Here is a 27,936-nt window from a genome sequence, read left to right as displayed (position 1 = left end):
TTCCTGTTCTCAGGGCATTCAGCGAGACGGAGCAGCGTGGATAGAGTTTAAGACCGAACACAAAGCAGCGTGGAGGCTGATAACTGCACAAGGACGTGGTGGACATTCATCCGGCGCGCGTCTTTACGCACAACCAACCATTTTATGTTGGGTTGTTAATCTGGTCTGGTTCGTCGTTACGCGTGGCTGTAAACAGCTGAAACGCGATTTTTAATGCATGAATATGTCGGTGAGTCTCACAAAGCATCATCGTCACTTGCCTGGTCCTTGTTAAAGGCGACGTGTTTGTTTATGCAGAGGGGGGTTGCCGGTGGAGGAGCGGGGTCCGTACAGGTGGCGAAACGGGCCCATTTCTCACGCAGGTGGCACAAACGCAGCGACGTGCTACTTTTCCCATCTCGTTATAACGGGGTGAAATTTTCCAAGTATTTAAGTGGGACAGATTAGCTTGAACACACAACGCTAATGCGAAACAAAATGGCCAATTAGTTTATTAATGAACGGAGGAACGCGAAGGGGCCACGAGAGAGAGAGATAGAGCGGGGTTTGAATCTGCTGCTGCTTCAGTCCAGGTGACGGAGGAGAGACAAAACATGTCCGGTGGCAAGTGGAATAAAGATACAGAGAAAGAAAATAACTAGTATTGCGTAGTGTTGCATAATCACAGACGGAAAAGAGGGTATTGAAGTACCTGTACGTGTGTGAGGTGACAATAAAGTGTTATTCTAATGATCAAATGGCAATTGTTGAACTGAAATACTTAACTCTTGTTAGTTCTGAGAAATGAATGCATTTAACCACGTGTTCGGCTTTGTTAAATATTCTAAACGGAAAGATCTGAGCGCTTCTCCACCCACATCATAGCTTTTAACAGCGTATGTTATGTAAATTCTTTTCATGTTTGATCAAAAGACCAGAGTTGATGCTACAAGAACTGAAACACTGAAACTCATGTGTTATCTAATTTAATGTATCCCCACAGCCATTAACATACAGTATGTCTGATTTTGTATTTTACTTCTACTGACTACACGTATTGAGTTATCCGGTTGTGTACATACAGTATCCTGTATAAACACATTTATATCCAAGGTAGTGGCTACTATCATATTATCATCTGTTGAAAGCCCCAAACCAGCCATTCTGGACGCGCTGAGGCCTGAGGGCTCCCATTGATCTGCACAGGACATATGAACATGCATTGCATCTGTTCAGCCAATAGGTGGCAGCATTAGCGTAAGAAACACCACCTGCCACCTGAACTCAGTTTATCACGTTATAATGGGTGGAATGCTTGATTTGTGTTGATTCGACGTTGGTCAGAGTTGTAATAAAGTTAAAGCTGCTTGATATTATACAATACCTCTCAATACACCTGTACAATACTTTATATTATAAATGTATGATATTAAATCTAAAAGCTCCTCACATGATGATTATGATATTATAGGAATATACTAGAGGTAATTTCTTCATATGAATCATCATCTGCAACCATGTATGACTAATTACTCCGTATGGTTAAAAGAGGCCACAAGAGGGCAGCACTTGCATATGATATTGTGCTGCGGGTCTTTCTGGCGTCTCAAGTTTCCTAGGAATCGCTTTACTGCACCACAGAAGCAAACGTGTTATGCACGGCTTGTTTTAGTGCTTCGGATATAGATCTGTAACTGGTACAATCTGCTTCTATCGGCTTTTGTTGGATGTCGAAATATGAAGATGTAGATGAAAGTCAACTTCAGATTTCTTAGTGAAGTCAGTCAAGCAGTAAACCGTGGAAATCCTGTTAGAGCCCATTTAAGGCTTTCTCATAGGTCTACACGACAATACAGACTTGTTGTGTTTTTGTTTAAAATAGAACATACTTTGACATGTACATGGGTTGATTGATAAGTTCTGAGCCTGGTACCGAACGCTCAAACGGCGAGGTGTAGAGCTGAGACGGTTGGGTGCTGGATTTATTGAAAGTGACCGGAATCTGTTGTGACAACTGATGCGGTAAAATGAATGCGGTTGATGAGCAAAAAACAGCAAAAATAATTCTATAACTTAAGACAAAACATATCCCAGCTTTTACTCAATCACTTACGCGTAAGGCTCATAACTTATCAATCAACCCCTGTAGTGCCAGTGCTCACAATAAAACCGTTTTTTTACTATTGAGTTACTAATTGTTGTCTTTACATTAAGGAACACAGGAAGATTAACTATAAGGTAAACAGCAATTTCACCATTTTCCTCTCTGACTCGCACCACTCGCCTGTGGAGACCAGCAGCGGCACACAACAGCGCAGAGCCTTCGCTTTGCTTGTGTAAATCTGGACATCTATTAACCAGGAGCGATCAGGGTCACTGACTAAAGGCCCAAAAGGGTTTCATCATTAAACTGACTTTGCTGTTCAACCCTCAAATTCCTGCTCAGTTTCATTATAACGTTCAACAATGTAGATTTATGACGATCAGACCAAGAACCATGTGTGTGCTGGATTATTAGTATGATCAAATATTCTTTATTGTGTATTTTCTTTTGTATTCTCAGTGGTTGTGTGTTTTTAAATCATATTATCTTGTTAAAAGTCTTCAGTTCAGTTCAGAAGCGGACCTGCATTGTAACGGAAAATAATCCGCTATAATGATCTATAAATGCAAAAAGCCTCTGTATGGTTAACATTATATTCTGCAGCAATAAAGGGATTTCTGATGGAGTTGTATTTAAGATTTCTGAACAACATCTCAGCAAAATGACATTCAGACGTGGTGCAGAGAACAGAGCGACTCCACAATCCTCCTCATGCTGTATTTAGGAGCCTTTAAGCTCTAAAAAGCCTAATCAACAACTTGTTTTACCTCGTAATTTCCATCAGTAATGATTTTCTAATGCCGCCTCCATGCAAACGAGCGCATTAAGAGGATAATTATTAACCCTCGCAGAGCACCGCGGAGACTGAACGCCGAGGGAGATGAAGAGGAAGAGGAAGATCGAGCTCCGAGGAGAAGTAAACATCTAACCCCCCATCTAACTGCTGCCTTCACCTCTGCAAACAGGGAAACATATATACATATTCTATCTATCTATCTATCTATCTATCTATCTAATCTATATTTTTGCTACCTATAAACCTATAAATAGTGAGAAAATAGTGGCAAGTTTCATTCTTATAGCACATTTAAGACACAAAGGACTTTAAAGAGACATATAAATATATTCAAATACATCCAAACGCCAAAACAAAATAACTAAATGTGTAAAATAACGATATAGATTATTGAAAATAGACATAAATAAGACAACGATAGAACAATAGCAGGTGAGATTGCAACGCAGTCAGCAGCCCTACATTTAGTGATAAAAAATAAAAATAAAAATTTAATAATACACAGAAATCTCGTTTAAATTACCGATTGATCTTTTCTGCTTGACTTCTTTATTTGGCGGAACACTAAACCTGCCAAATGAGCCGCAATAAGAACAAAGCTGCATTACATCATCAAACCGTGATTTAGGCCCGGAAGTGTAGAAGCTGCGATCTCGCGCATATATGGAGGAGAATTAATCAGCCTATATGTGGCCTCTGTTATGTCACATCAAAGCGCCACTAAAGGCCACTTACTTTCACCTCCAGCGGCAAATTGAGTTTAATAGTTTGAACGCTCGAATCCCTATTACGAGGAGGATCAAAACGAGCTTCTTCTTCTCAAACCTCAGAAAAATGACAACAACAGACACGTCCTGCTCGTTTCCGGGGTAATTTTCCAGCCTCTTCCTGATATTAGATTCTTGTTAAGACATTGACACATCTGGGGGGGGGGGAGAATTCTCCAAACGGTGTGAACCTGGATTGAAAACAAGAGGAATGCCCCCCCCTCCCGCCCGCCATCCCTCCGCCCCTGCAGAAAACTAAGACATTAACGCCGTATATGAGACAGATTGAGTCATTAATTGGAGCATATGTTTTTGCTTGTTCCCCAGTCTTGTGTGAGCCGCTTTGATGACACCTATTGGCAGGTTGCTGTGGTCCAATCAGCTGCATCCTTGTTGAGGCCGAGCCGCCCCTGTGCGTAAAGGCACCGTTGTTGGAGGCGCCGAAGCTCAGTGCGCATTTACGCACACAAAACCCTCCCCGAGTGCTCACACACTCTCATGGAGCTGCACAATCCGCAGCACTGTTGAGTTTTCTATAGCAGCATCTCCAGCGGACACGCTTGTATTGACACACACACACAGTCATACACTCCTCCTGCTTAAGTGGATCCGCGATGCTTTTGTGAGAGAGAGAAAGAGAGGAAGAAGGAAAGTGAGTCTTCTTCAGGTGTGGATTTCTATTCTAAGATGTTTTCGTCTGCAGGAAAGCGCTGCTTCACCATCGAGTCCTTGGTAGCCAAAGAGAACCCGCTCACCGCCGAGGACCCGATCCGACCCACGGCTCTGAGTTACTCCGCCCCGAGCACGGATGCGTTCATGAACACATACCAGGCTCCACCGGGGCGGACCCTGTACCAGAACCCGGAGCACCTGGTGTTCCCTGAGACGGTGAACCACCCGTCCCTCACCGTGGCCCCGCACCAGCTGGGGGGCTCGCACCTACAGCACCCGCACTTCTTCGGCACGCAGCACCGGGACCCGCTCAACTTCTACCCGTGGGTCTTACGGAACCGGTTTTTCGGACACAGATTTCAAGGTGAGGCCGCTATGACGTCATTGCAGGAAGCCTGTAACCATGAAATAGCGAGTAAAGTAGTTGACCTTATTATAAAGTATCTATTAAAACCTTTACATTCTTGCAAAAATATCGGGATTGGTTTGATGTTAAAATGTACAAGGAGGAAATATGGTTAGTATTTATTTATGCAGGAATAGTTAATGTTTTATTATGATTAGAGGCGAGTGTGGGAGATAATGTGGATTTAGTTACATTGTCTGTTTTTAATGGGAATTTGAAGATTAAACTGCAACCAGACTTAAACTCGATATTGTTGTCAAATGTGCAGACTTATTGTATAGTTGTAGAGTAAATTGCAGTCACAGATTGCAGATAAACGTCAGTGAGTCAGATTATACTTCCACTCTCCTCTGGCCTGCAGCCACACACACACACACACACACACACACACACACACACACACACACACAAACACACTCTCTCCCTCTCTCTATGCAGCAGATAAGCACCGCTGTTGAATTTTTCCATACAGCTAAATTTCGCCCTAGGTTACCTTTTTGTCATACACACACACTCACACACACACAGGCAGGTTACAGAGGCGACAGAGATCCAAATGATACGTTTGAGTCTAAAGGAAACGACAGGATGAAAACACAGCCTGGGTAATTATTAGCAGCCAGGAGTGATTTAAGTCATGTAGTCCAGAATGGAGGTTTTTCAAGAAAATGGAAAGAATTGTTATACTTAAAAAAAAAACACAATTATATTGCTGTTTGGATTTCATTTCTAGAGGTCTACAGAAGAAAATAGTCTAAAGAAAGCAAATCCAATTAAATAATTACAAGATATACATGGTAGAATTAGTGTATTTAATTTTGCATTATTATACCAGTAATTAATTAACTATGACTTATCAACGTCCCTATATACGCTGATAGAATGTTCTTGTGTTCTATGACCGTATGAAATAAAGCTTCTAATAGAGAAGCTGCTCAATTAACATAAAAGACAAAATATACTATTAAATTATTATTATTATTATTATTAAAAACAAAAACGCCATAAAACGAATAGAATAATTTGTTATAAATCCGGGTTTAGGTTCCGCAGGTTTAGAAGCAAAAAACGTCTAAAATATTTCACCATTAATAAATAAGTTAATTTCCACAATCTATTTAAAAAAATATATTTGGAATTTACGGACATAATATTGTCAAATAAATCAGAAAGGAAAGTAATAGTTCTTATTCGTATTTCGCGCACCAATGATGCCACATTTGTTGGACGTTGGGGGGAAAATATTAAATTAAGTAAAGTAAATACATAAAATTAACAAAAACATTATTGACATTATTAATACAATATATATATATATTTTTAAATTTTATAGTTATGTTTTTCTGATGTTTGGAGCTTAAATCTTATTTTCTTTATTTACGTGATTGTTGCTTTACAAAGGCAAATTTATCGACTGTAAATATTATCATCACTATTATGATTATGATGATGATTATTAATAATACATTAGCTATTAGGAGTAGAAGCATTGGATAATAGTTCTTGCGTAATTAGCTCCAAATGCGTTGTCAGCCTGAAGATGCCACACGCTGCTCTACATTCAGGCCAGATTATGGAGTTTGAGCCCATGATCACACACACACACACACACACACACACACACCTGCAGCGGGTCCTGACGCCCTGTTTTGTGTCCCCCCGCCCCCGCTCTCAGGGAACGAGATGTCCCAGGACAGCCTGCTCCTCCACGGACCCTTCGCCCGGAAACCCAAACGCATCCGCACCGCCTTCTCCCCCTCGCAGCTGCTGCGGCTGGAGAGAGCCTTCGAGAAGAACCACTATGTGGTGGGAGCCGAGAGGAAGCAACTGGCCAACAGCTTAAGTTTATCTGAAACACAGGTAAGAGCATCAGCATCATCATCATCATCGTTATTATCTCATGGTGCACAGAAGACTAAATAATACATCGCATAAATAGAATAAATACTGAGAGCAGCTCCTCTCTTCTTCTCTGTGATTCTTCATACAAAATATTCCTTATATTTACCAAATACATGTGGAAACAGCAGAAAAGATAAACAAGGGACCATTAAATAGATTATACATCAACTGAACACATACGAAATGAATCTGAAGACACTACACATTCAACACTATGATCTCAAGAATTTGCTATATGTAAATTGTTTAAAATGTTGTAGGGGAAAAAAAGTTCTAGTCATATATTTTAAAGAAACGTTTAATCTATTTGACAATTTGTATATGCAATAATAATAAAGTATGATATGACTGCATGTTAAGTGAGTGAAGTGGTGCCTGAAGGTGTTAGTGAATGTATTTATGCATATGATTAAGGTGAAGCTTTTCCTTACAAAGTGTGTAAATGTTATTGATGCTGAAGTTTAATGAGTCCACACTGTCCAGGGTGTCAATTAAAGCCTAACAGATGAGACAAAGAAAGGTTTCCTGACTCAGCCACATCAGGCCGGAAGTTTAATCACAAGCCTCATATTGACAGACGACAGATATAGGAAACTTATTAATCTGCTGGCATTATGCTAACTAGAATGACACTGAAGTGAATAGGAATGAAGTTGCAGAATGGTTGTTAGGGCTTTGTGTTAAAAGGTATCACCTGTGTACAATCCAAATGTCAACAAAAAGGTCCAAATCACCGAAAATCACACAGGAGTGGAAGATCTTAACGTTCAGAATTAAATCAGTGTTAAACAAAAAATCTGATGCAAAATTCTCCTGAGCTACGTAGAAATGTATCATGGTTACAGTATATATAGTAGAAACCTTTAATATCATAGATTAAGATTGGAAAATGCTGCTTTTTCTGTTAAAATTGGTTGATAAAACACAGTAACATGTTTCTGGGTTTGCTGTACTTTGGCAGATAACCAGCCATCTAGTTGCCACAGTCGAATTCGAAAACTAAAATTGGCTGCTAACCTCAAACTGTAGACAAGTGATCCAGTTTATCGTGCAGCTTTTTACTGAAGTAAGAGCAAAAACTGCACATTTTGTGACAACGTGACAAAAGTAGTAAGAAGGGAGATTTCAAAGAGGAAGAACAATATTTGTCTAGCTGAAAAATACATCCGCTTGTTGGCCCCTCAGCTTTCTGAACAATGAAGGAAATAAGGTCAAACTGGAACTGCTTTGTCCATTTTTGCAGTCAGCCTGGAGTCCTTTTCCATAAAGATTTGAGGTTATGAAGCTTAAACAGTAAAGTCGGGCCTTTTAAACCAGCATGTAGACGGATGCAAATAGCCAAAATGATCCGTCTGAGCAGATTCAATGGAAGCAAAGTATTTCTTCCTGTCTTGTCGCACTCACAGATTGCCTGTGTGATGCTAGAGAGGGGATCCTACACAAATGCAGTCTTGTTGTCTTGCTCAGTATTCTAAATCCCCTTTTGTACGTCTGTCCAGGTGAAGGTGTGGTTCCAGAATCGGAGGACAAAGTACAAGAGGCAGAAGCTGGAGGAAGAAGGACCCGAGAACCAGCAGAAGAAGAAGGGCAACCACCACATCAATAGATGGCGCCTCGCCACCAAACAGCCCAGCTCCGAGGACATTGACGTGACCTCAGAGGACTAAACAAAAAAAAAATCGGTGTCCCCTTGTGACGCACCAGAGGACCAACACTATTTATTATGTCATATTATTAAGTATAATTAGACACGTTTAGGGGAAGATACAAGGACTAATATGTTATCGCCACATGTCTCTCCATTGAAGTGCAACAGTGACACTGGAAAAAAAACAAAACATTGTTATTTAATGACGCTCCCATCCATGTTGAGTCTGTGAGAGATTCCTCCATCACTGACCGATCTTTGGTGTGTGACAACCAAAGATGAAGAGAAACAGAGTTCATTCAAAGTCAACCTCTATCACAGTGTTTGGTTTTTTTTTAAACTGTACATAGGGCCACTTATAAAAGCGGTTGTTTTTTTTTTTTCAAAGAAGCTATTTGTTTCATTAAATCTGTTTTTACCACCTGCTTAGGTCATTAACACCTCATTGCTTAGCCCACCCACTCCAACACCTGTGCCTCCCATGTTCATTTACATTTCTCCTCCGTGACACGCTGGCGCACGATCACATCAACGTTTTCATTTTTTTTCCCCCCCAGTCACAATCAGACGCAGAACCAGCTGGTTACCGGCCAGACTCGGAGAAGGGAACTAGCAAAATTAAGCGTTGGTCAAGGAAGAGACGCATTTGTCCCTCTCGCTTGTAGTTTCACTGGATTGTCTTCACTCGCTAAATGGAGATTCTGCACAGAAAAGCCACATAGAGCTGAACTGTGTGACGCTGCAGAGACCCCTGGTGCTTAGAGGGTGAGTTGTGCCACACGAGAAATGCAAAAGACACAACTGAATTCCTTAGTAGAGACTACTTCTAAATCAGATTCTAAGACTGGAGAGTATAACAGAAGGAAACGCAACAAAGGAAATAAAGCTCAGAGGAGAAACAGGATGATTGCGAGCTCCAAACAATTGGCTTTTAAGTTGATTTTCCAAACTGGCAGCCGTTTTCCAAGTCTGACATCTGATACCAACTATGAAGATAAGTACAGTCAGCGTATTCTGAACATTAAGAGTGTGTGTAGGAATGGGATTGGGATTGCTGTCCGTCTCTACCCTGATGTTCGTCTCCATTGGTTGATGTCTGATGATTTCATTAAAGCACCCTGTAGTACAAAACATATATACATTTCCAAGCGAAAAAAAAGAAGAAAAGAAATGTAAGAACAAAAAGATGTTTTAGAAATAAAAGCATTACCGTTTCTCTGATTGGGAAATATCTGTATTCCTTTGTCGTTTAGATGTGTTGCTGGTAGATGTTCTGTCAACCTGCTTTTCCATTCTAAGCAGCCATTAAAGCAGCAGATTTCACTCATTAGTCTCTCCTCTCTGGCTGCAGGTGTGTGACGCAGTGTGAAATATGCCGCTGTAGTGTTTGACTGGAATGAAAATGTGCCCGCGCCAACTTGAGCCTGCATATGGAGAGAGACGAAGCGTTTAATCCAAACAATGACAACAAATGAGTCTCGCTCTGTCAGTCCGCTTTGGGTGTTGAACTGGAAATGGAAATTCTTGAGCGAGGGAGGAAGTACAGGAGGTCAATTAACAAAGTAAAAGCAGCGGTAGCACAGTCTGAATATACTGCATTATGAGTATTGCATCCATAACTTTACTTAAGTACTAACGGTGCTCATTAGGAGGAAGGAAACACAGAAGCAAATGAATAAGGAAGGAAAGGATGGAAAGAAAGAAAAAACAGAGCTTCCCTTTTAGATTTGACATATTTATCCCTTAAGATATCAAATCTGAATGTGCAAAGTACCACCCGCCTTATGAAATGAGACGAGTAGAAAGTCAAATTAACAAATTGTGTCCCTCTGAAAAGTAGTGGAGGAAAAGTGCAATGTTTCTAAAAAGGTCAATTAGTTGGAAAATTGTACTTCCCGCTCCAATCTGATACATCATTTCCTCCCCCAAACACACGGCCGTCCCCTCAGGCAGCCGTGACCCTCCCCTGATCGCGGCGAGGTGTCAGGAATGCTTGCAGGACGACGGTACAGGTGTCAGGTGTGTTACCTGTCGACTGGCATTTCTTTTGGAATTCCGGCAGAAGAGAGAGGAGGAGAGGAGGGGGGACGCGGGAATAATTCTCATCCAGGGAGCGCGACCTCTGAGAAAGGAGGGGAAAGTAGTTAGTGTTGTGCATCGGGGGCCCTTTCACCAGCCGCCTCAGTAATCGCCTGTCAAAAGAAACAGGAAGGAATCTCCTCCTAATGACCCCAAGGCTTTCCAGATGAGCCCTGGCGTCTGACCTCCATGTCTTTGTTTTGTAAGCCAAGGGCGGAAAAGGTAAAATACTTTGGTTGTAGGCGCACAATACTTAAAGACATCTGCAGTTGCAAAAGGGGCCACATGCCTTGTTTTGAGTTTCCAGGACATTCTATACTCACTGCAGGTGCAAATACAACGCTAAAAGAAATTCAGCATTCCTCATTACACAAATAAACACCATCAAAAGGTGAATTGTAGCAGGTACAATAGCGCAAAGCAGGCAGTAAAACTACACTCCCACTTCCGCACGCTTCCTTTCCTATACGAGCAGGTGTGGTTTAAGGCAATCACACCTCAGTTAGGTAAGAGTTAGGCGCCATTAATGAGGACTTGCACCCCTCTCTTAAGAAAACAATTAAGGGGAGGAGGAGGAGGGGGGTGGGGGGAATCGTGGGCCGTTTCCCCCTAAACGCCGCGTCTCCTGTCGCCTGAGTCAGCAGAGAGCAGAGTGGAGGGCGAGAGGAGGGAACCGCGGTTGAAAAACAAAAGAGTCTCCGGGGAGCCCGAGCTGAGAGCTGGAGAGGGGGCCCCAAACCGCTGCTGCTGCTTCTGTACCTGCAAAGGTGTTGATCTGTGGGGCGGGAGGGGAGAACTGAGGTGAAACACGACATGCAGCTTCAGTCGAGAGGGACGGCCGTTTGTTTAGGTTTGTATATCAGAAACCTTCTTCTTTTCTATCCGAACGCTGCCAATGCTGTTTTACTGGTGGCAGTCAAATCGTACGCTGAGTGATAAATAATGCAGTGTAGTGAGTTGTCACGTTCCGTTTGTTTCTGTCGAGCAGCAGCAGGAACATTGAAAATCACACTAATTACTAATTACTCCACGAGTACTCCCGAGATTTATTTTCTTTTTCATTATAATCATCCGGTTACTGAACACCTTCAAAGCCAACTCACTTCAGATTCTTATTGAACATTATTTGCATATCAAACTGAATGAAACTGATAGGTGTTTGGATTGATTCATACCTGAGAATCTGTCCCTTCCCTCTTCTGGGTGAGAGGGAGGCAGGTGCATCATGGGCCAAACACACACAAACACATTTACACTCACAGGCAATTTTAGAGTTTCTAATTCATCTAACCTGGACGTCTGGAGAGGAAACTAGAGAATTTGACGGCGCGGACACAGGGAGGAACGCTGCACGGAAAAAAAGGCCCAGGCAGGAATCAAACGCTGGATCACTGAAGACAAATAAAAAGACAAAAACAGAAAATTATAACTGTATGCACTGATATTAAAGTTTTGAATAAGATGAGGCATTAACAATTCGCAGCAATATGAAATTAAATAATCATGTAGAGCACAAGATGAGAGATGATGGAGAAGAATACAGAAAACACAATCAAACAACATCACCTATGTGTCATGTGTTGTTTATGTAGGAACATTGTTTTATGAGGTTTTGTTTTTGTTTGCTTTGTGAAAGTACTCACACCCTGTGCTCATCCAGCATGTGGCTTCTTGTTGAATTATGCTGCGGATGCTTCAGTCTACTGATCATTCCCATAGTAACCACACAAACACAGTAAACACACCGATTATGACAAAAGATTCATATTCAAATATAGAACGTTTATATGAATCAAGTGCAAATACATGTAAAGATTACAGACAGAGCAGCATATTTAAGTGGGTGCTTTAAGAAGTAACACAAACGATTCAAGTCTAAAAATGGATGCATTTCAGTCAAGACACAAGTTTCTAAATGAATCTATTGCTATTGAAGTGGTACATGTTCTTACTTTGTGCCAAAATAAAACCAACATTAGTTCTTTAAAACATCACATCGACTAAATTTGATCCTTACTAAAATGCTAAAGCAAATTTTGTGACATTAAGTTGCTGAATAATAATAATCCCACCTTGGAATCACACCTCATTTTACTTGGAGAACAAAAAAAATACGCCGCTAATAATAGTTACGATTGTCTCTGCGATGTGTCATTAAACAAAGTTTTAGTTGACACTGTGTGAAAATGAAACCCTGTAGATGTTTCAGGGTCAGGATGGACTCGACTCCCGACGGTGTTACAGAGACCGCCGATCCACAAACGTACCCCCGAGCTCGCTGTGCGGTTTCTACTGAGCTATCAACAACAGCCAGCCAGGAAAGATAACTGAGAACTCTAATCCACTAAATAAGCGACTGTTTATTATGATCTTGAGGTACTGATAGAGTTGGAGCAAGAGAAAAGTTTGTGAGAGAGAGAGAGAGAGAGAGAGACTAACTACTCATAACTACTCATCTTTGTAAAGCATCTGAAAGTATAAACATTTCATCGCTGTTGCACCATCAGCTTCATCTATTTGGCTTCAATTCATCCATCGATGACATTAACAACTGAAAACGTTTATGTGTAGAGTTTTGCCTCGTGTATTTTATGCCCAGTGATTGCAAAAACAGCTATCTTTTATTTTAAAATCAAAATGAAAAAGGAATATAAAGCTAAAGAGGATTGACTGGCCTCGGGTGATGACGGGTGAGGAAACTATCTACATCTATGAAACTGATGAACTCCATCCAGCACCATTAGCAGAAGTAGACTGTTAGAAGGAGATTGTGTTGGCTCAGAAGTTATCAATCAAACCCTTTGTGCAAGGAGCTACATCTAATTTAATCTGCCTTAACGCATAACAGAGAGTTGAGCTAAATTCACACAAAGTGGATTTATGCGCACACCATCATTTATTGTGTGTCACCTCCCAATGGTCTGAACGTTGTGGTCCAATGTATGTAAAAAAAATCATTCACAAGCCTTTATTGTACGTCACAATCTTACAATCTGTTGCCATGGCAATCTCTGGCTCTAGTTGACTCACTTCGATCTGTGGAAATCAAAGCAGAACACAATGTCAACAGTGCAAACGACCGTATTTGGCACATCCTGTCAGATACAACGCCACGACAAATTGTATGTGCGCGCGTGAAAACAATCGCACACGCTGCGCTACTTAAAGATTTGAAACACTTTGATTTGTAGCAAAATATTTCTTTAAGCTTTTAAATACTCTAGCATTTACTGCTAATGTGCAAGAAGAGCCAATTTGGCAGATTAGAGTCTAATTTGAGGTTTGCATCTCCTAATATTTGAACCAGAGACAGATGGCTGTTACTTGGAGGCAGAATCCTAATCAGACATCTTGGTAGGTGTGAAATGGGGAAGTGGGACAAATTGAGTAGGCGGGGGGTCCAGGGGACCGGGGGCACTCGTGCTGCTTTTTGGGGATGTTTTTCTTTTTTTTTTTTTTTCATCTGGTATCCTCGCGAAAGTGCAAAAAAAAGGACTTGTGCGAGAAAAACAGGCCTCACCATAGAACGGGAGGCTGCTTTTCACAAGCATGTTGGCGGCACATATGTCTGAAGTTTTTTGCCATATGGCTGTCGGAGCTATTTCCAGTGGTAATTAAATCCTAAACATTTTAAAGCCGGAGCTGACTGGCTTGTGTCAGCAAGTCATTTGGCAGAGAACAGACAAAGAGATGAAGATGGCGAGAGAGAAATGAAATCAGGCCATAACTGCTTAATGAGTAGAATAACACATACTGAGGCAAAAGGCTAAAGTTAGACATCAGCCCGAGAGCGTGGACGGAGCGCGAATGATTGACAACTGCAATGGAGACTCTGGTGCGACGTTCGGACAGATCATAACAGAGCAAGGGCTCAGAGGGCCCCGGCTCATTAGGAGAAAGCCTCCGTAAAGCTGAATGAGCTAATAGTTAAAGGGGTCAGGAGAGTTCAGCCATCAACATCAGTCACTGAGGCTAAGTCACAGCAAAGCACGCATATAAGAAAATAAATAAGAAGAAGAAAAACGATGACTAGATTTGTGGGGCCAAGTTACACTTTGTACATCACCATTTATTGTGTTATTTTGTTGAATTGATTTATTCAAGGGTTTCAATACGATTCCCACCATTGCCAACGGTGTGTTTCACTTCAGTGTGGTTTGCCGATTATCATTGTAACATGCACCAATTACCACAACCACTATTCACAGAGGATTGAAAGCAGAATGAATATTCCTCGGTACAGACCTGGGACATCTGTGGGAAGAGGCTGATGGCGAGAGGCAAAGCCAAGCTGAAGGCAGCGAGACACACCAGGCTGTGGACGGGGAGGACGAGCCTCTTCTGCCTCTGTAGAAGAGGGAGCCTGACGGTACACAGACGAGAAGGAACCACAATCACTCCATTGACTTGAATTGAACTTGTGAAGGCGGTGATTGCACTTCTGTCACACTTTAAAACATTACAAAAAGGACATGGCGAGGGAAATTATTCAAATCAGTTACGGTTGAAACTGCAGTGTGTCTGAAACAGAGTCCTTTTTGTGAAAAGTGCCATAAAATAACCTCTTTTTTCTTCTTTTTTTTTTTACAAGAGATTCTATTGACACCAGAAATATATTTCCCCTTGGCCAGCCCGTATTTGTGCTGCCTCCCTGTTGCCCTCTGTAGGATAATCCCCTCTTCAGCGAGCGGGACAACGAACTCAGCAGGAGCTTGAGAAGGAGTCGCTCTCTCTCTCCTCCACCAGCGACGCCTCTCCCCCTAACAAGGAGAGCTACTGCCTAATGAGGGAGCTCATTAACACATATGGCTGCCATGCTTTAATTAGGCTACACACACACACACGCGCACACAGACATGCACACACACACACATCTTAAGGAACTGCATTACAAAGAGAAAAGTCAATGGGAAAACTTGTGAGGAATGTGAGATGTAAGGGGTGAGTCAGGGGTTTGGCTTCTGAAAACCTTCAGCTGAGGTGTAAAACTACTGTACACTTTCCAAATTTGAATGCTAGTTTCCGGCGCAACAGTGGCTTTTGTTTGGATCCAAAGAATAATCTGGCTATTGGCCACGAGGTCTAACTGGTTAAGATGTTTACACAAACCTCTGACAGTGCGATTTATGGAGCCTCCCTGTAATGAAGAGCTCCATTAGTAGAACATTCCTCTGGTATAAACCCTCTGTTGGGAACAAATAAGCTGCATGAACCCTCCACTACTTTGGTAGATGGAAGATGGAAGCTTAAGTTTTCACAAAAGTGATTCTTCCTATACATACGGACCCCCACCGTGGAAAAGGAAAATACTGGATCTCTGAAGTTATGATATTAATCATGCTCTGCTCCCTCTTATCAATCAGTCAGTGTGTTAACATGCACTTTAAAACTGAAATGACACTGCGATTAAGGCAATAAGTCATTTTTTTCCTCAAATATCAAGTTCACACCTCAATGGGATCTTAGTTTGCTTACGCTGTGTAAAAGACCTACATAATGTTATTATAAATAGATTTAATTATGCAGGTAAACGATTGATTCTGTGTATCTATACATATTAATCACATTTTAGCCTTTAATCTCAGTCAGGACTGGAGAGCACTGACAGCATGTTAGCATACAGAGCCATTCTCAAACTGTGTTGCATGTACCATCAGTGGTACATGAGCTGCCCCCTGGTGGTACCACAGAAGAACTGAGGATGTTTGAGCAGAGAATCAAAGCAGTTGTTGAAATCTATGGAAATGATGTTATTGTGTTACTGTGCTGTTGTTCTTGAAGAAACGTGTAACTGGCAGAATGCAAGGTGCCCAAATGTGCTGGGTGTCATCACTCTGGCTGGAATATCACCCGTAGAAGTCCATGCAGGCCAGAGGCTGCTGTCCCTGCCCATAATGTGCTCTCAGCACAGTAATCCATCATTAAGGGGCCACTCAGGCACCGTCTCTGTCCCCTTGTTCTCGCTCCATTGAGAGCCAGTGAAGGCGAGCTGACATGGGAGGATTTCTGTGCAATACTCACCTGCAACCACAGTCACCCTACCAGCCCCCTTTTTAACACTCTTTCCCCCCTGTTCGCTCATTCAGCTGCCAGGAATCCCAAACACACCTGGGCGGCGGGGGGTTTGCTGTTCCAGCCCGCCTGCTCGCTGGGGTCGAGACAAGTGCCGTCAAGGATTTACAAAGATAGCTGCATTCCTCTGTGCAGCCAGGCCATCGATCACAGGCCGTCCGTATAAACACATTGCATCATTAAGACATCATTACAGTCATATCAGACGACGCAGGATCTCCGCGGTCAAACGGTTCATTGGCTGTGTGGGTTTATCAAACAATGGCAGCTTTGAGGATGAAGGAATCTGTGAAAGGAGGAACAAATTCGGGGGAAAAAGTGCGCTGTCACACATTAAATGATGCATTTAATCTGCCAAGCATCAGCAACATTAGAGTAGTGGAAATACATATGAGGTTAGCTGGAGTAGCAACAACAACAACGACAAAAAAACACGGCTGAAGAGACAAAGAAAAGAGCGCCACCTACAGAAACGCAAGACTTTGCAATCAAGTCAGGCACACTTCCTTACTTTTCCAGTACAGCCATGATCATGGGAGGGAGCAACAGGATTGGCATAGGCAGGACCACTCTGGTCAAAGCTGTCTCGCGAAGTGCCTGACAAAAATGATCAATACAAGAATTTTGCATGTTTTAAGGATTTGTGGATTTGCATAGTGAGATATGGGTTATTAATCATATTCATATAATTGTATGACCTGATCTCTACTTACATGTCTGGCAGCCACTTTGGATGATCCCACCACGTTGCCATTGTTGTCGAGTACGTTGATGCCCTCCGACAGCTCAAAGTGCCTCATGAGGACCAAATTGCACACATTGGCGCTCGCTGTGGAAGGATGAGAACTAAATTTCAGTTAATTAGTACACTGGAGGAGACTAGACTCTAGTGGAGCGGGACACAGCCTACAACTACATCATTTTATTAACAATATTGCTGTGTAGTTTCATGTTAAGAATAATAATTTCTCACTTCACAGAGCTTTCTCCGGCCACATTTGCTGGATGTGACCTTGACATCCAGGAGCGGACTCTGGTCCTCGTGTATCGGAGCACTGCGTATTTCCTGTCTCTATCTAAATGCACCGTATCTAGCTCATCAGGTGTGGGTGGAGCAGAGAGAGACGGTGTTATACGCTGAACTATGCGACCGAAGCAACAGTCAAATCACCCAGCAACAGCGAGTAACCAAGGTCGAGACACATCAGCAGTATTGGTACCCTGTGATTTATTCACGAACGGCAAAATGAACACAAATGTATGTTAATGTAGATGGACCTTTCTCCTTGACTCTAATAGGAATAAGAAAAACTCATTTTAGAGAGTTTAGTGGTAGCGCTGCAGGCCTTTTTAATTTAAAACAACAGAATGCAGAGTTATCTTTACTTAGAGCTGCGGGGCTGGCAGGTCGCTTTGTGAGGGGAATTCAATTGACTGAGCAAATAGCTCTTTTACCTACAAGCCATTCTTTTTTTTTTATCCAGACCAATTAATAGTGGAACAGATAGAAGGATTATTCCAAGGTATAACAAAAACTACAGCACAATGATCAAATTATGAAAACAAGCATTAATAATACTTTTTTTTTTATTAATAAAAGGCATTCAAGCTTTGGAAAACCCTAACCCTAACTGAATTAAATAATTAATGGTGATAAGGGAAATTAAAGGCAAAATATGCTGCTGCCGTTTGCAAGTAATGATGTGAAATAATTACATTTATAAACATTCTAATTGTCATCTAATAACTGGTACATTAATGGAACTGCATCCCAACTCTTTCATAATGACTCCCTAAATATCGCAAATAGATGACAAATATTTTCCAAAGACAAAATAATGAACCCCGCAAACGTCTCTTGGCGCTACTTCCCCTCCAGTTAAACTCTGCATACAATCTAATTGAATGACGGGACGCTGCTTGATTAGGTTATTACATATAAATCTACACTTAAGTAAGCAAACCAAATCAAGCAGGTGAAGATTCAAACAACACTTTTGCTTTTGCGCGCTTCAATTAGCCATTTTAATTACCGTTGATATGGACCTTCCAAAACAACAACAACAACAACAACAATGAACAAACAGAAATCAAGGTAAATGAGACCTTGACATAGACGCCACTTTAGGAGGTAATTATCCAATTTGTTTGTGGCAGCAGAGTTCTAACGAGGAGCCAATTACCAGGCAAAGGCTGCGGCTGTAGAAACCTGTTGATTTAATTAGAAGAACCACTGTGGTAAGGAGGGGCGGCCGGGCGGGCAAACAATTTAATTACGAGCCAGCAGCCCCGGGGCATTCTGGGACACGGGTCTATACCCATGGGTGTGACTGTGTGTTTGTAGGAAAGTGACATGAAAACGGTGCTTTGTGGCTAAACATGCGTCTGATCTAACAAGGCCACGACAAGTCTCTGACCCGACAGCGGGGGGAAAAGGGGATTTGAAGAAGACGGGACAATGCAACTGTAAATACACACCGTGTATACACAAACAAAATGCAGACGCTGCTATTCCTTTATCAATACAGATGATGTAGAATGGCAATTTGTAATATACTCATTCTTTATTCTTACATTCTACATCAGAATTCATGAGCAAAAACACGAACATGGGGACTAAAATCTGTATTCATAGCCAATGTTGCACACAAATGTTTAAAATCTCTGACATATACAAATAGATGGCCGATCAATAATCATAGGGACACAAGAAACACGGTTTAATCAATTTTACTGGGCTATCTGAACTATCCTAAACCTGCAAATCCACCAATCTGAGGACTCACGGAAGACTGAAAACTACTTTGCTAAGATATCGAGTATTAGCTAGCAGCAAATAGCTAAGCTACTAACCCAACTACATTCTTCAGTAGCTTGACAGTAGCGCAGCTGTTTTCACAATGTTTTTGGGTTTCTTTTTCTTTTTTATTTCTCACACAAGCAACTAGTGCTTGTTGTAGTGTAGATGGCTACTTCATTAACAGAGTAGCTTGGCTTCAGCTGAACCACATAAATCACTAATGACGACCTTCAGAAGGAAGGTCATCGTCAGCTCTGTCTTCACTCACCCACTGCTGGAAAGGGGATGAATCTCTGCACCATAAGCCTGCTGGTTGGACTGAAGGTTCTGGCTTTCTGGATTAGAACGTTCAAGCCAACCTGGAGGAATAGCCAAAGACAGAACAGACATAGATATAGATAAAGGAGACGCGGATAGACAACAGCATGTGTTTGAGTAAGACAACAAAGCTTCCAGTATTCCGCTTGTGTGTATTGTGAGAATAAGTACAATGTACAATGTAATGTAAGAACATGTATAGTAGTTTAGAGAGGGCAGGTATGCTAAGCTGTGGTTTCTTGATTGGTGTATTTGTTGTCTCTGAATTATTGAATGTTTATTGGTAAGAATTGTTGTATTTTTTGGTTTCTATGCTTTATTGCTGACTGAAATAAATAAATAGTACCAAGGGATCCCAAATGCTATCCAGTTTCCCAAATATCAACATTAGTAACTGTATAACAAAAAGCTAATTCATAACAAAACTGTAATCTGGGGGCCAATCAATATGTATAGAACAGGCTTTAAGACTTTTAGAGTGCTATGAAACATATTCCAGGCACCGCAAACAATAATAATAAAAAAAACCTGTGAATACTTGAATCCCAGGGGGAGTAACAGTGGATGGCAATAAGACTCTGGTCTGAACATAAAAGACCTAATAATGCGATTCTCAGTATGTTAACACATTGGAGGGTTGCAGACATAAGGCTCAAGGCTCTCAGATAACACACCACCTTGGCACTATGCAGCCTGCGGCTCTACCCGGCCAAGCGGGGGGTCATCACCGGAGCTGAGCTTTAATTGGAGCGTTCCTGCCCGACCCCCTCCCTCGCCTGACGGTCCGCCCTCAGGACACCCGGCGACTTCTCTCTGCCTGTTGCTGCTGTCAGGCCTGAGGGCAGCAGCTGGATAAGAGCCCAGCGGGACCAGTAATTGGCTCGGTTTGAGTCCTGTGTCCACACTAGGGGCTGTGTCAGGCAGGTGTGTGAGTGGGTATTATATTCTTTTGACATGACTTGCTGGAGTGTTAGATGGCAATAAGGTCAGAATTGTGTGTATTTGTCCATAAATACGCGCTAAATTCACATAGATGAATCAAAGAGATTGCATCGGAGAATCGTTCTGTGAATCTGTCAAGTCGTCATAATTGAAGCACAGGCGTGTTTACTGATGCAAACCCAATACTAGCATCACAACAAACGTAACGTGTAATTTATGTCTAGTGTTAGTCGGTGCATTACAAGCGCTGTGGTTGGAGTTTTGGTGGTGGCTACCTCTCTCTATTTTCTCAATATTTTGTATTAAATCAATAGGAAAATTAGATGACACTGTTTTTTTTTGGAGGAACAATCCACATAAAAAACATGCCTTATCATTTGTATACGTCTGTAAACATCCCAAGCACCAATGTCAGGGTGACATTTTCATCCTGCTCCCATTCATGAGCCATAACTGCTGCCATGATTGATCAGTAAGTGGTTCAGCTAATCGTTTTCATGAGTCTGAGCAGAGGAATTACAGTGTGGGGACTTACAGCAATGGAGACTGCGCTGGTCACCGCTCCGAGGTATCCCTGGACGAATTTGGAAGCTGGAGCTGGCTAAAAAGTCAGTGAGAGATAATGCTTTATGCCCATTATATAGAGTATCTGTCTAAATACCTTTACAGCAGGTACAGTACCTTAGAGGCGTTGCGGTTGCAGTAGTTAACGCAGGCGTTGTGACTCTGGTTTAACCACTGTTGAACAGGAACATAGTAGGCGTTATTAACTGATCCTGATAATGGAAGCGTGATATACAGTAGCTGTCACACTGAATCTTATTTGTGTAAGCCCGATCACTTTGTATCTTTACTTTGAACAAATGAAATCGTGACTGAGAACCTAAAACTTAGAACTCAACTACTTGGTGTCACAAAGAGGATGTTTCTCTTACGTCTGCCATGAGTCATTGCTCTATGAATGGTTTCTATATATTTCAAACCAACAAGACAGATATGTAGGGTGTCATTTCCCTCAGCAGAACATAGAGGCATTAAACAAACAAACCAACAGAGCAGCACTATTTGTTGGACCCTCTGCTAGAATCTATACAGGTTTTTGTTGGACTTCGGAAAACCAACGCCTTCATCCTGTTTCTTAGCGAGCTTACGATCTTAGCAGATTGTGAAATACTGCACTGAGGCCAATAGAGGTTAATATTAAAATAATTACAGTGACTATATGCGTAAAAATGAGCTTAAAGAGTAAAGAGTTGTACCTGCCAGAAGATTGTTGACACCAAGGTCTGATTTGGCAGAAGGAGGCCGACAACCTGGAATAAGATCAACCTAATAAATGTCTACAGATGTACAAAATAAAGCATTGGAAGTGTTGAAATGCTTCGTTAATTAAAGCATGCTATTTAAACGTTAATATTTAAAATGTCTTACCACTGGTGTGCCAAATGGGATAAAACCTGTTAAGAGATCATCACACATATTATCGGATAAATGTTGTCGTGGTTGTCACGCTGCCAGATGTGTTTGTGAACAAATGACATAGATTATTCTCGGTGCATTCTACATTTACATTCTTTCATTATGAAGACACGGTTCTGCTTGTTCAACAGTGCCACTATGTTAGAGCAAATTGCTTCACGGTCTTAAATACTTTTTTTGAAGCCGGCATGGAGAAAATGAAAACCCACTTCATGTCAGTATAGCTGCAAACAAGTCATGTGCTACTGAATATGCTTCAAAAACCATTCCATTCTAAGTAAAAAGAACAGATGTCCTGAGTGAGGAGCCTGAAATACACACAGTATAATCAAGGTTTGAGGTTTTTAAGGATAAACAAAAACACTGAAGATGATTAACCATCTACCTGAACTGTGAGCAGCACCTGTCTGTCTGTTATACCAGCATGTCTGACCCTAACCCTCATCTTCGCTGTCTGTTTCTCCTTTATCATTATCTCTCCAAACCTCCTCCTGACACTTCAAAAGGTGCCTTGTGACAAGGTAGTTTGCGCGAGGACTAAAATACCAGCTTCTTCTGAGGTACTTCTCAGTCACCGTGGGAGAGAGGTTTTAATCAGCACCCAGCTGAGTATGACCTTTTCCAGGCCTGAGACAAGCTGAAGAGCCCTGTTGAGCCGTGACGGATCTCAGGGTGAACGTCACCTCCATGTTGGACCACATAACAAGGCCCCGAGATCCCACTTCTCCCAAGTACCTGACATCCGAAAGGGCATGAGGATCTTCTCCCCTGTGTCAGGGTGGATGATGGCCTGCAAAGAGTGCAAGGATTATAATCAGACAATAATGAGGTGAGGTATGTTGTGTGTTTCTGGGCTTATTGGAAACAAGTTCATATCAACAAAACTACAGTGGGATCCCAAAAACGTATCAGACAGACAAGGCCATATGTGATGGAAGATCCCAGACCCAGTATGGAGTTCAGCTACGAGTTAAATTGTAGGGTCAGCATTTGTCTGAGAAACGATTTCAATCCACTGGTTTGTTGTCATACATTCCAAATTCTTTTTGAGAGATGGAAAATCTCGCTCCCCTAAGACATAGAAGGATACCGACTGTTCCTAGTGTTCCCGAAGTCACTCAACTTGTGCATGAGGGCATTAGTTCAGTATGAGAACATCAAAGGGGTACAGAGTGTGTGTTCCTAGTATTATGAAACGTATTCACACAAGTCCACAGCCCTACCCCCTGCCCATCTCCTTGACAAAATCCATTCAACCATTAAACTCACACAACAGTTAATCACAGACAAATCCCCCATGGCTGACTTCTTATCTTGTGCAAACGTTTATGTCTCAAGATTCCACTTTTCATTCTGTAATGAGGTCAGTTTTGGTGGTTGTTGAGAAACAGTGTAAGTAGCTGAAGAAACCTTTAGCTCTTGGTCTTTAATTGCAGGGACTATTTTAGTCAAAAGGGCCCTGAATGTGTCTCTATCGACAACTTGTGATTGGGATTCACTCTGCTGCCTTCATTTGAATGTACATGCCAGTGTTCAGCCAAGCAGGCCAATGCTTATTCACTACTTTGTGACTTTGTGTACTAACTACTACCTTTCTTACAGGTTTCCAGAGGTGTCTGTCATTTTAACGCATAGAGTTTCACACCACATATGGAGTCACATGCATGTGTACCACCTCTGGAGGTGGCTTGATCAATCACTCTGGTACGTTTTCAGTGTGATTTGGCAGATTTAGACAGTATTTACATGTATTTCTGATGCTAAAATAGGAATTAAAGTCTTATTGGATGATTTTCTATGTAAAAGCACATACATGTAGGAGGGGCTACTCATCCATCCATTCATACTACTTGAGCCAATTAGTGATGTTACTCAGAGATGATAATAAGAGTAGACACAGTGTAACTATGGTAACCAGAAGTACACGCACATCCCTCAAAGGTAGTTACCAGTCTTGATAAACCCACCGAGAACAGTTTTTGTTGTTTTCTTTTGTGTTTTTGTGATGATACAGATCATTTTTCAAACTTATGATACTAAACATTGCTGTTACAGGGATTGATTTCTCTCTCTCTCTCTCTCTCTCTCTCTCTCTCTCTCTCTCTCTCTCTCTCTCTCTCTCTCTCTCTCTCTCTCTCTCTCTCTCTCTCTCTCTCTCTCTCTCTCTCTCTCTCTCTCTCTCTCTCTCTCTCTCTCTCTCTCTCTCTCTCTCTCTCTCTCTCTCTCTCTCTCTCTCTCTCTCTCTCTCTGAGCTTTCTTTTGTCATCAAAGTTCCTTTTTTTTTTTTAGAAACATTTTGGTGTGCATATGTTCCTATGATTTTGAGAGCGGGTAGTGTTTCTTGATTAAACTGTTACATTTATTTTGAGCGACGCACCTGCTGTTGGGTGACTACCAGACCTTTTTCCAACATGGCACTTGCAGCTAATTAGCATTCAAGTTAACACTCTCACCTGCTTGAGTTTGTACTTATGACTTAGTGAAAATGAATTAAAAAAAAGTATGCTGCATTTCTGTCGTTCGGCTCATGGTGCCGTATGTTTGTTGTTCTTGCTGGTGAATAACGTGGCGCCATATTGCAAAGACGACGAAGATACGTAGGTGTCAATCTTTGGCCTCCAGGCAGTTTGACACGATATGGCACGATTTGACACGACGACGATCGATTTGGTTATTGCAATGCCATTAATTCAACCAATTTAAAAATAAAAACCTGAAGTGACAAATTAATTCAATTTAGTTTTTTAGCGGAGAACAAAATGAACTTACTAACTAAACTAAACAATTCTAAACAAGGATCCAATCCCAATGTGTAAATATTTAAGGAAGATTATTTCTATTTGTTTCATTGTGCCCAAAATTATAATAATCACTAAAGGTGCATCAATGCATCTATACACCCCTACACATGTATGTGTGTGGCCGTGCGTCTGCCTGAGAGACTTACCTGCTTTGTTTTCTGTGCTTGCCAAAGCTGTAGAGATAAATAATAAGAGTTTTTAATGAGACAAACTCATTTCATTTCACATTCAAGTGTTGCTGTCTGTGTTTCAAATTGATGATCCATAAATTAAACAGGAGATTCAACACAGAAACAAACTTGGTAATATAATTTTAATATTGGATTTCATATTAATATCCAATTGCAAACACGTTTTAATTTTCCTGATATTAAGTGTGTTCAATAAAAACACAACATGTGAAATGTACCACACACATGCACACTTCAACTGGTTGTGTGTGTCCTGCGTCCTTACCTGAGCATCTGTGACTCCTGGAGGAAGAGTTCCTTGTTTAAAACGATCAAGGAGCTCCACACACTCCTGAAGCCTTTTCTGATTTGTACAAAAAACAAACTAAAGTTAAGTACGGGGTCATTTTCCCAGGACAGTCTAAGTGAGCTTACACAGGATTTTTCTTCTCTGCACCCACATTGTTCCATGTGTGATAATTGCACCTCACTGAAACTTTCATGCTGATTTTCAGTTGACAAATGAGTTTCCTAAAAGGTAATGAGCATCGTTCTGTGGTGTGATCATTGTCTAATGCCGAGCAAAATACAAGTCATAGGGCCCAATTTGTTCTAATTAGCTTGCCATCTGTGTGTGCATTCCCATTGTGTGTATGCCATATTTGTTGAGTGTGTGTGTGTGTGTGTGTGTGTGTGTGTGTGTGTGCACATGAGGTCATGAGTGTGATTCAAAGTGTGCCTGTGTGCAAAATCTTGGCCAGTCATTTTCCACTTTAATCATTAGGGGCAAGTTGAGGCTATGCCTGGCTCAGCAGGGTGCAAGCTCTGTGTGTGTGTGTGTGTGTGTGTGTGTGTGTGTGTGTGTGTGTGTGTGTGTGTGTGTGTGTGTGTTGTGTGTGTGTGTGTGTGTGTGTGTGTGTGTGTGTGTGTGTGTGTGTGTGTGAGCCACCAACCCCTGCCCCCACCTCTTACACAGACACACATACCGCCCCTCACAGCTGCCCCACATGTCCACACCTCATCACATCCCAGGAGCTACTGCAGCTATTACTGTCACCAATGAGCCTGTTAACAGCTTCATTACCCAGAGCACCAGAGCACTGATGACTCCAGACGCTCCTGAACTAAATTACCACAACACAACCAAGAACCAGGGAAATGTTATGACAAGCAGAGCACCGACTAACGGTTAGAAAGAACGTCCCATAGCCCAAAGATGGCAACTTTGTTCCCAGCAACAGAGAATCCCCAAGTAAAACACAGAAGTGACACAAAAGTGGGGGCAGGTGCATAGGAGGGAGAAGTTTGAGTACAGCAGATCACCGTACACACACACAGACACAGTTATGATATTTCAGTCCAAAGACCAAAGAGTCAGACAGGCACACACAAATTAACATTGTTCTACAATACAAAATGTTAAATGTTTACTTCTGCTGTTTAGGTGCCACTGAGCAAGGCATATAGACCATTACGATTCTACGGCGGCGTGGCTCTGGAAGGTACGGAGCATGTCAAAAGGTTTGTGTCAGTATGAATAAGTATGGTTCAGAGTCTTGATTACATTCACGTACCTCTGTCACGAAGAGAGTGCTGGGGTCGATCACATCCAGGAAGTGTCTGAACCGACCAAAGAACGTGTTCTAAGGGGGAAAAGAGGACATTGCTGTGAAGGCTACAATTTAGCTCAAACTAAATAAGTGAAAAAGTTCCATCCAGCAGCCATACCAATACCAGGATGGTTTGTTGAAGTTGAGAAAGTGGCAGGCAGGCAGCAAAGCAGCAGTTAGTGCAGTTAAAGGTGATATTACAGTGTACCAGCTGTTTTATCGCACCAGGTGGAGCCTCCTCATTAAAACCTCTTACAAACTGTTCCTATCTGCATCTTTTCATCCGAGCGGATCCACTCACACCAATGGCAATTAATTTCTAATGACTGTGCCAGAAATACCTTTTTGATCATTTATACATATCTGAGCATACGGGACAATTTTGGAGATACGGCCAAGAACACGGCCCATCTCTCCCATCCCTCGGTTTAATTAATCGGACTATTTATTTGGATGAAAATCTGGTCTCTGACTGACTCACCCGTGTTTTGTACGTTTGGAAACATATGGATGGTTGTTAAAACCTGCTGTGTAGAGATGACTGGTGGTCTCTTTGACGCACCTACACGGATGTGGAGGGCATCAAACTCTTACCTTTAGTGCAGCTGCATGTCTGCTGGCTGCAGCTTCACAGGTAACCACAAACACTTCATTAGCACGAATACAGAATACATGTTGACTGCGAATTGTATCAGAGACAGCAGAAGTCACACCTATTGACAATTGCCGGTGGATTTAGCAAGAAATAAACTCTCTCAATATATAATGAAACCTCCCACAAGAAGGACCTTTAAAAAGTCTTAAATGGGCAGATATCTTTGTGTTTTTAAATCAATGGTGTGTTTAAAATAGTGTCACACAAGCATTAAATAACATTAAAGTAAATGGACTTTGACCCTTTCACGAGGGCATTTGTTTTGCTGAGACACTTCCAAAACATGCAGGTGGGATACTTTGTCCGTTTGCTCTAGGTTAGCGTCTTTTACTATAAAAAATGACTAAACTCTTGATACATAACGTTTTAATTGTTATTTTATGCGCTCTTTTGTTGTGTTTCACTTACAGCAGAAAACAACACGTAGGAGTCAATGTTTAAGATGTTTTGCTATATGTCTGTTTGGCTAGCTGGTGATCAGAGAATGCAACTGTTTACATGACAGATGCCAGTTCACTTCAATATTGAAATACTTTTATATTATTTAATAAGTACCTGGTCGAAACGTGGTTTGCCGTACTGGAAAGTTGGATATTCATCCATTTTGGTTCGTGTACACAAAGTGACGGTACAGGTTACAAATCACTACTAGCGTGCAACTTTCTGCAGCTGCAGTTGTATACACATGTCAGCGGTTGCATTCTGGGTATTGTAGTTTTCTCATGCTCTTGCCAAT

The 27,936-nt window shown here is 41.7% G+C and overlaps 2 protein-coding genes across 5 annotated transcripts; one reads left to right on the top strand and one right to left on the bottom strand.

Annotated features, from left to right (window-relative positions):
• Positions 1–956: 956 nt before the first annotated feature.
• Positions 957–27,901, bottom strand: sfxn5a (sideroflexin 5a). Of its 4 annotated transcripts, XM_076146696.1 has the most exons (18): positions 27,756–27,901; positions 26,510–26,578; positions 25,222–25,299; positions 24,912–24,938; positions 22,700–22,754; positions 21,917–21,942; positions 21,745–21,798; positions 21,167–21,223; positions 21,021–21,086; positions 19,494–19,584; positions 17,139–17,254; positions 16,937–17,022; positions 14,599–14,716; positions 11,997–13,389; positions 11,645–11,744; positions 10,303–10,396; positions 6,349–6,573; positions 957–4,713 (listed from the first exon to the last, which is right to left on the bottom strand). In XM_076146696.1, exons 1-14 carry the CDS (start codon positions 27,801–27,803, stop codon positions 13,312–13,314), a joined length of 969 nt encoding a protein of 322 aa, XP_076002811.1. In that variant the 5' UTR covers positions 27,804–27,901; the 3' UTR covers positions 957–4,713; positions 6,349–6,573; positions 10,303–10,396; positions 11,645–11,744; positions 11,997–13,311. The 4 variants fall into 4 exon arrangements, with proteins under 4 accessions (XP_076002811.1, XP_076002809.1, XP_076002813.1 ...); XM_076146694.1 differs by having other exon boundaries at positions 11,645–13,389; XM_076146698.1 differs by lacking the exons at positions 957–4,713; positions 6,349–6,573; positions 10,303–10,396; positions 11,645–11,744; positions 11,997–13,389 and adding an exon at positions 16,462–16,711 and having other exon boundaries at positions 14,615–14,716.
• Positions 4,334–8,293, top strand: emx1 (empty spiracles homeobox 1). Its single transcript, XM_076146699.1, has 3 exons — positions 4,334–4,682; positions 6,400–6,584; positions 8,126–8,293. The coding sequence occupies exons 1-3, from the start codon at positions 4,334–4,336 to the stop codon at positions 8,291–8,293; spliced, it is 702 nt and encodes a 233-aa protein (XP_076002814.1).
• Positions 27,902–27,936: the final 35 nt, after the last annotated feature.

The sequence above is a fragment of the Genypterus blacodes genome, unplaced genomic scaffold (assembly GCF_046128005.1).
Source record: "Genypterus blacodes isolate CSIRO-AG114 ecotype Tasmania unplaced genomic scaffold, CSIRO-AGI_Gbla_v1 ptg000033l_1, whole genome shotgun sequence".
Taxonomy (NCBI): domain Eukaryota; kingdom Metazoa; phylum Chordata; class Actinopteri; order Ophidiiformes; family Ophidiidae; genus Genypterus; species Genypterus blacodes.
The sequence above is the reverse complement of the archived record's forward strand: the minus strand, read 5'-3'. Positions and strand labels throughout refer to the sequence as shown.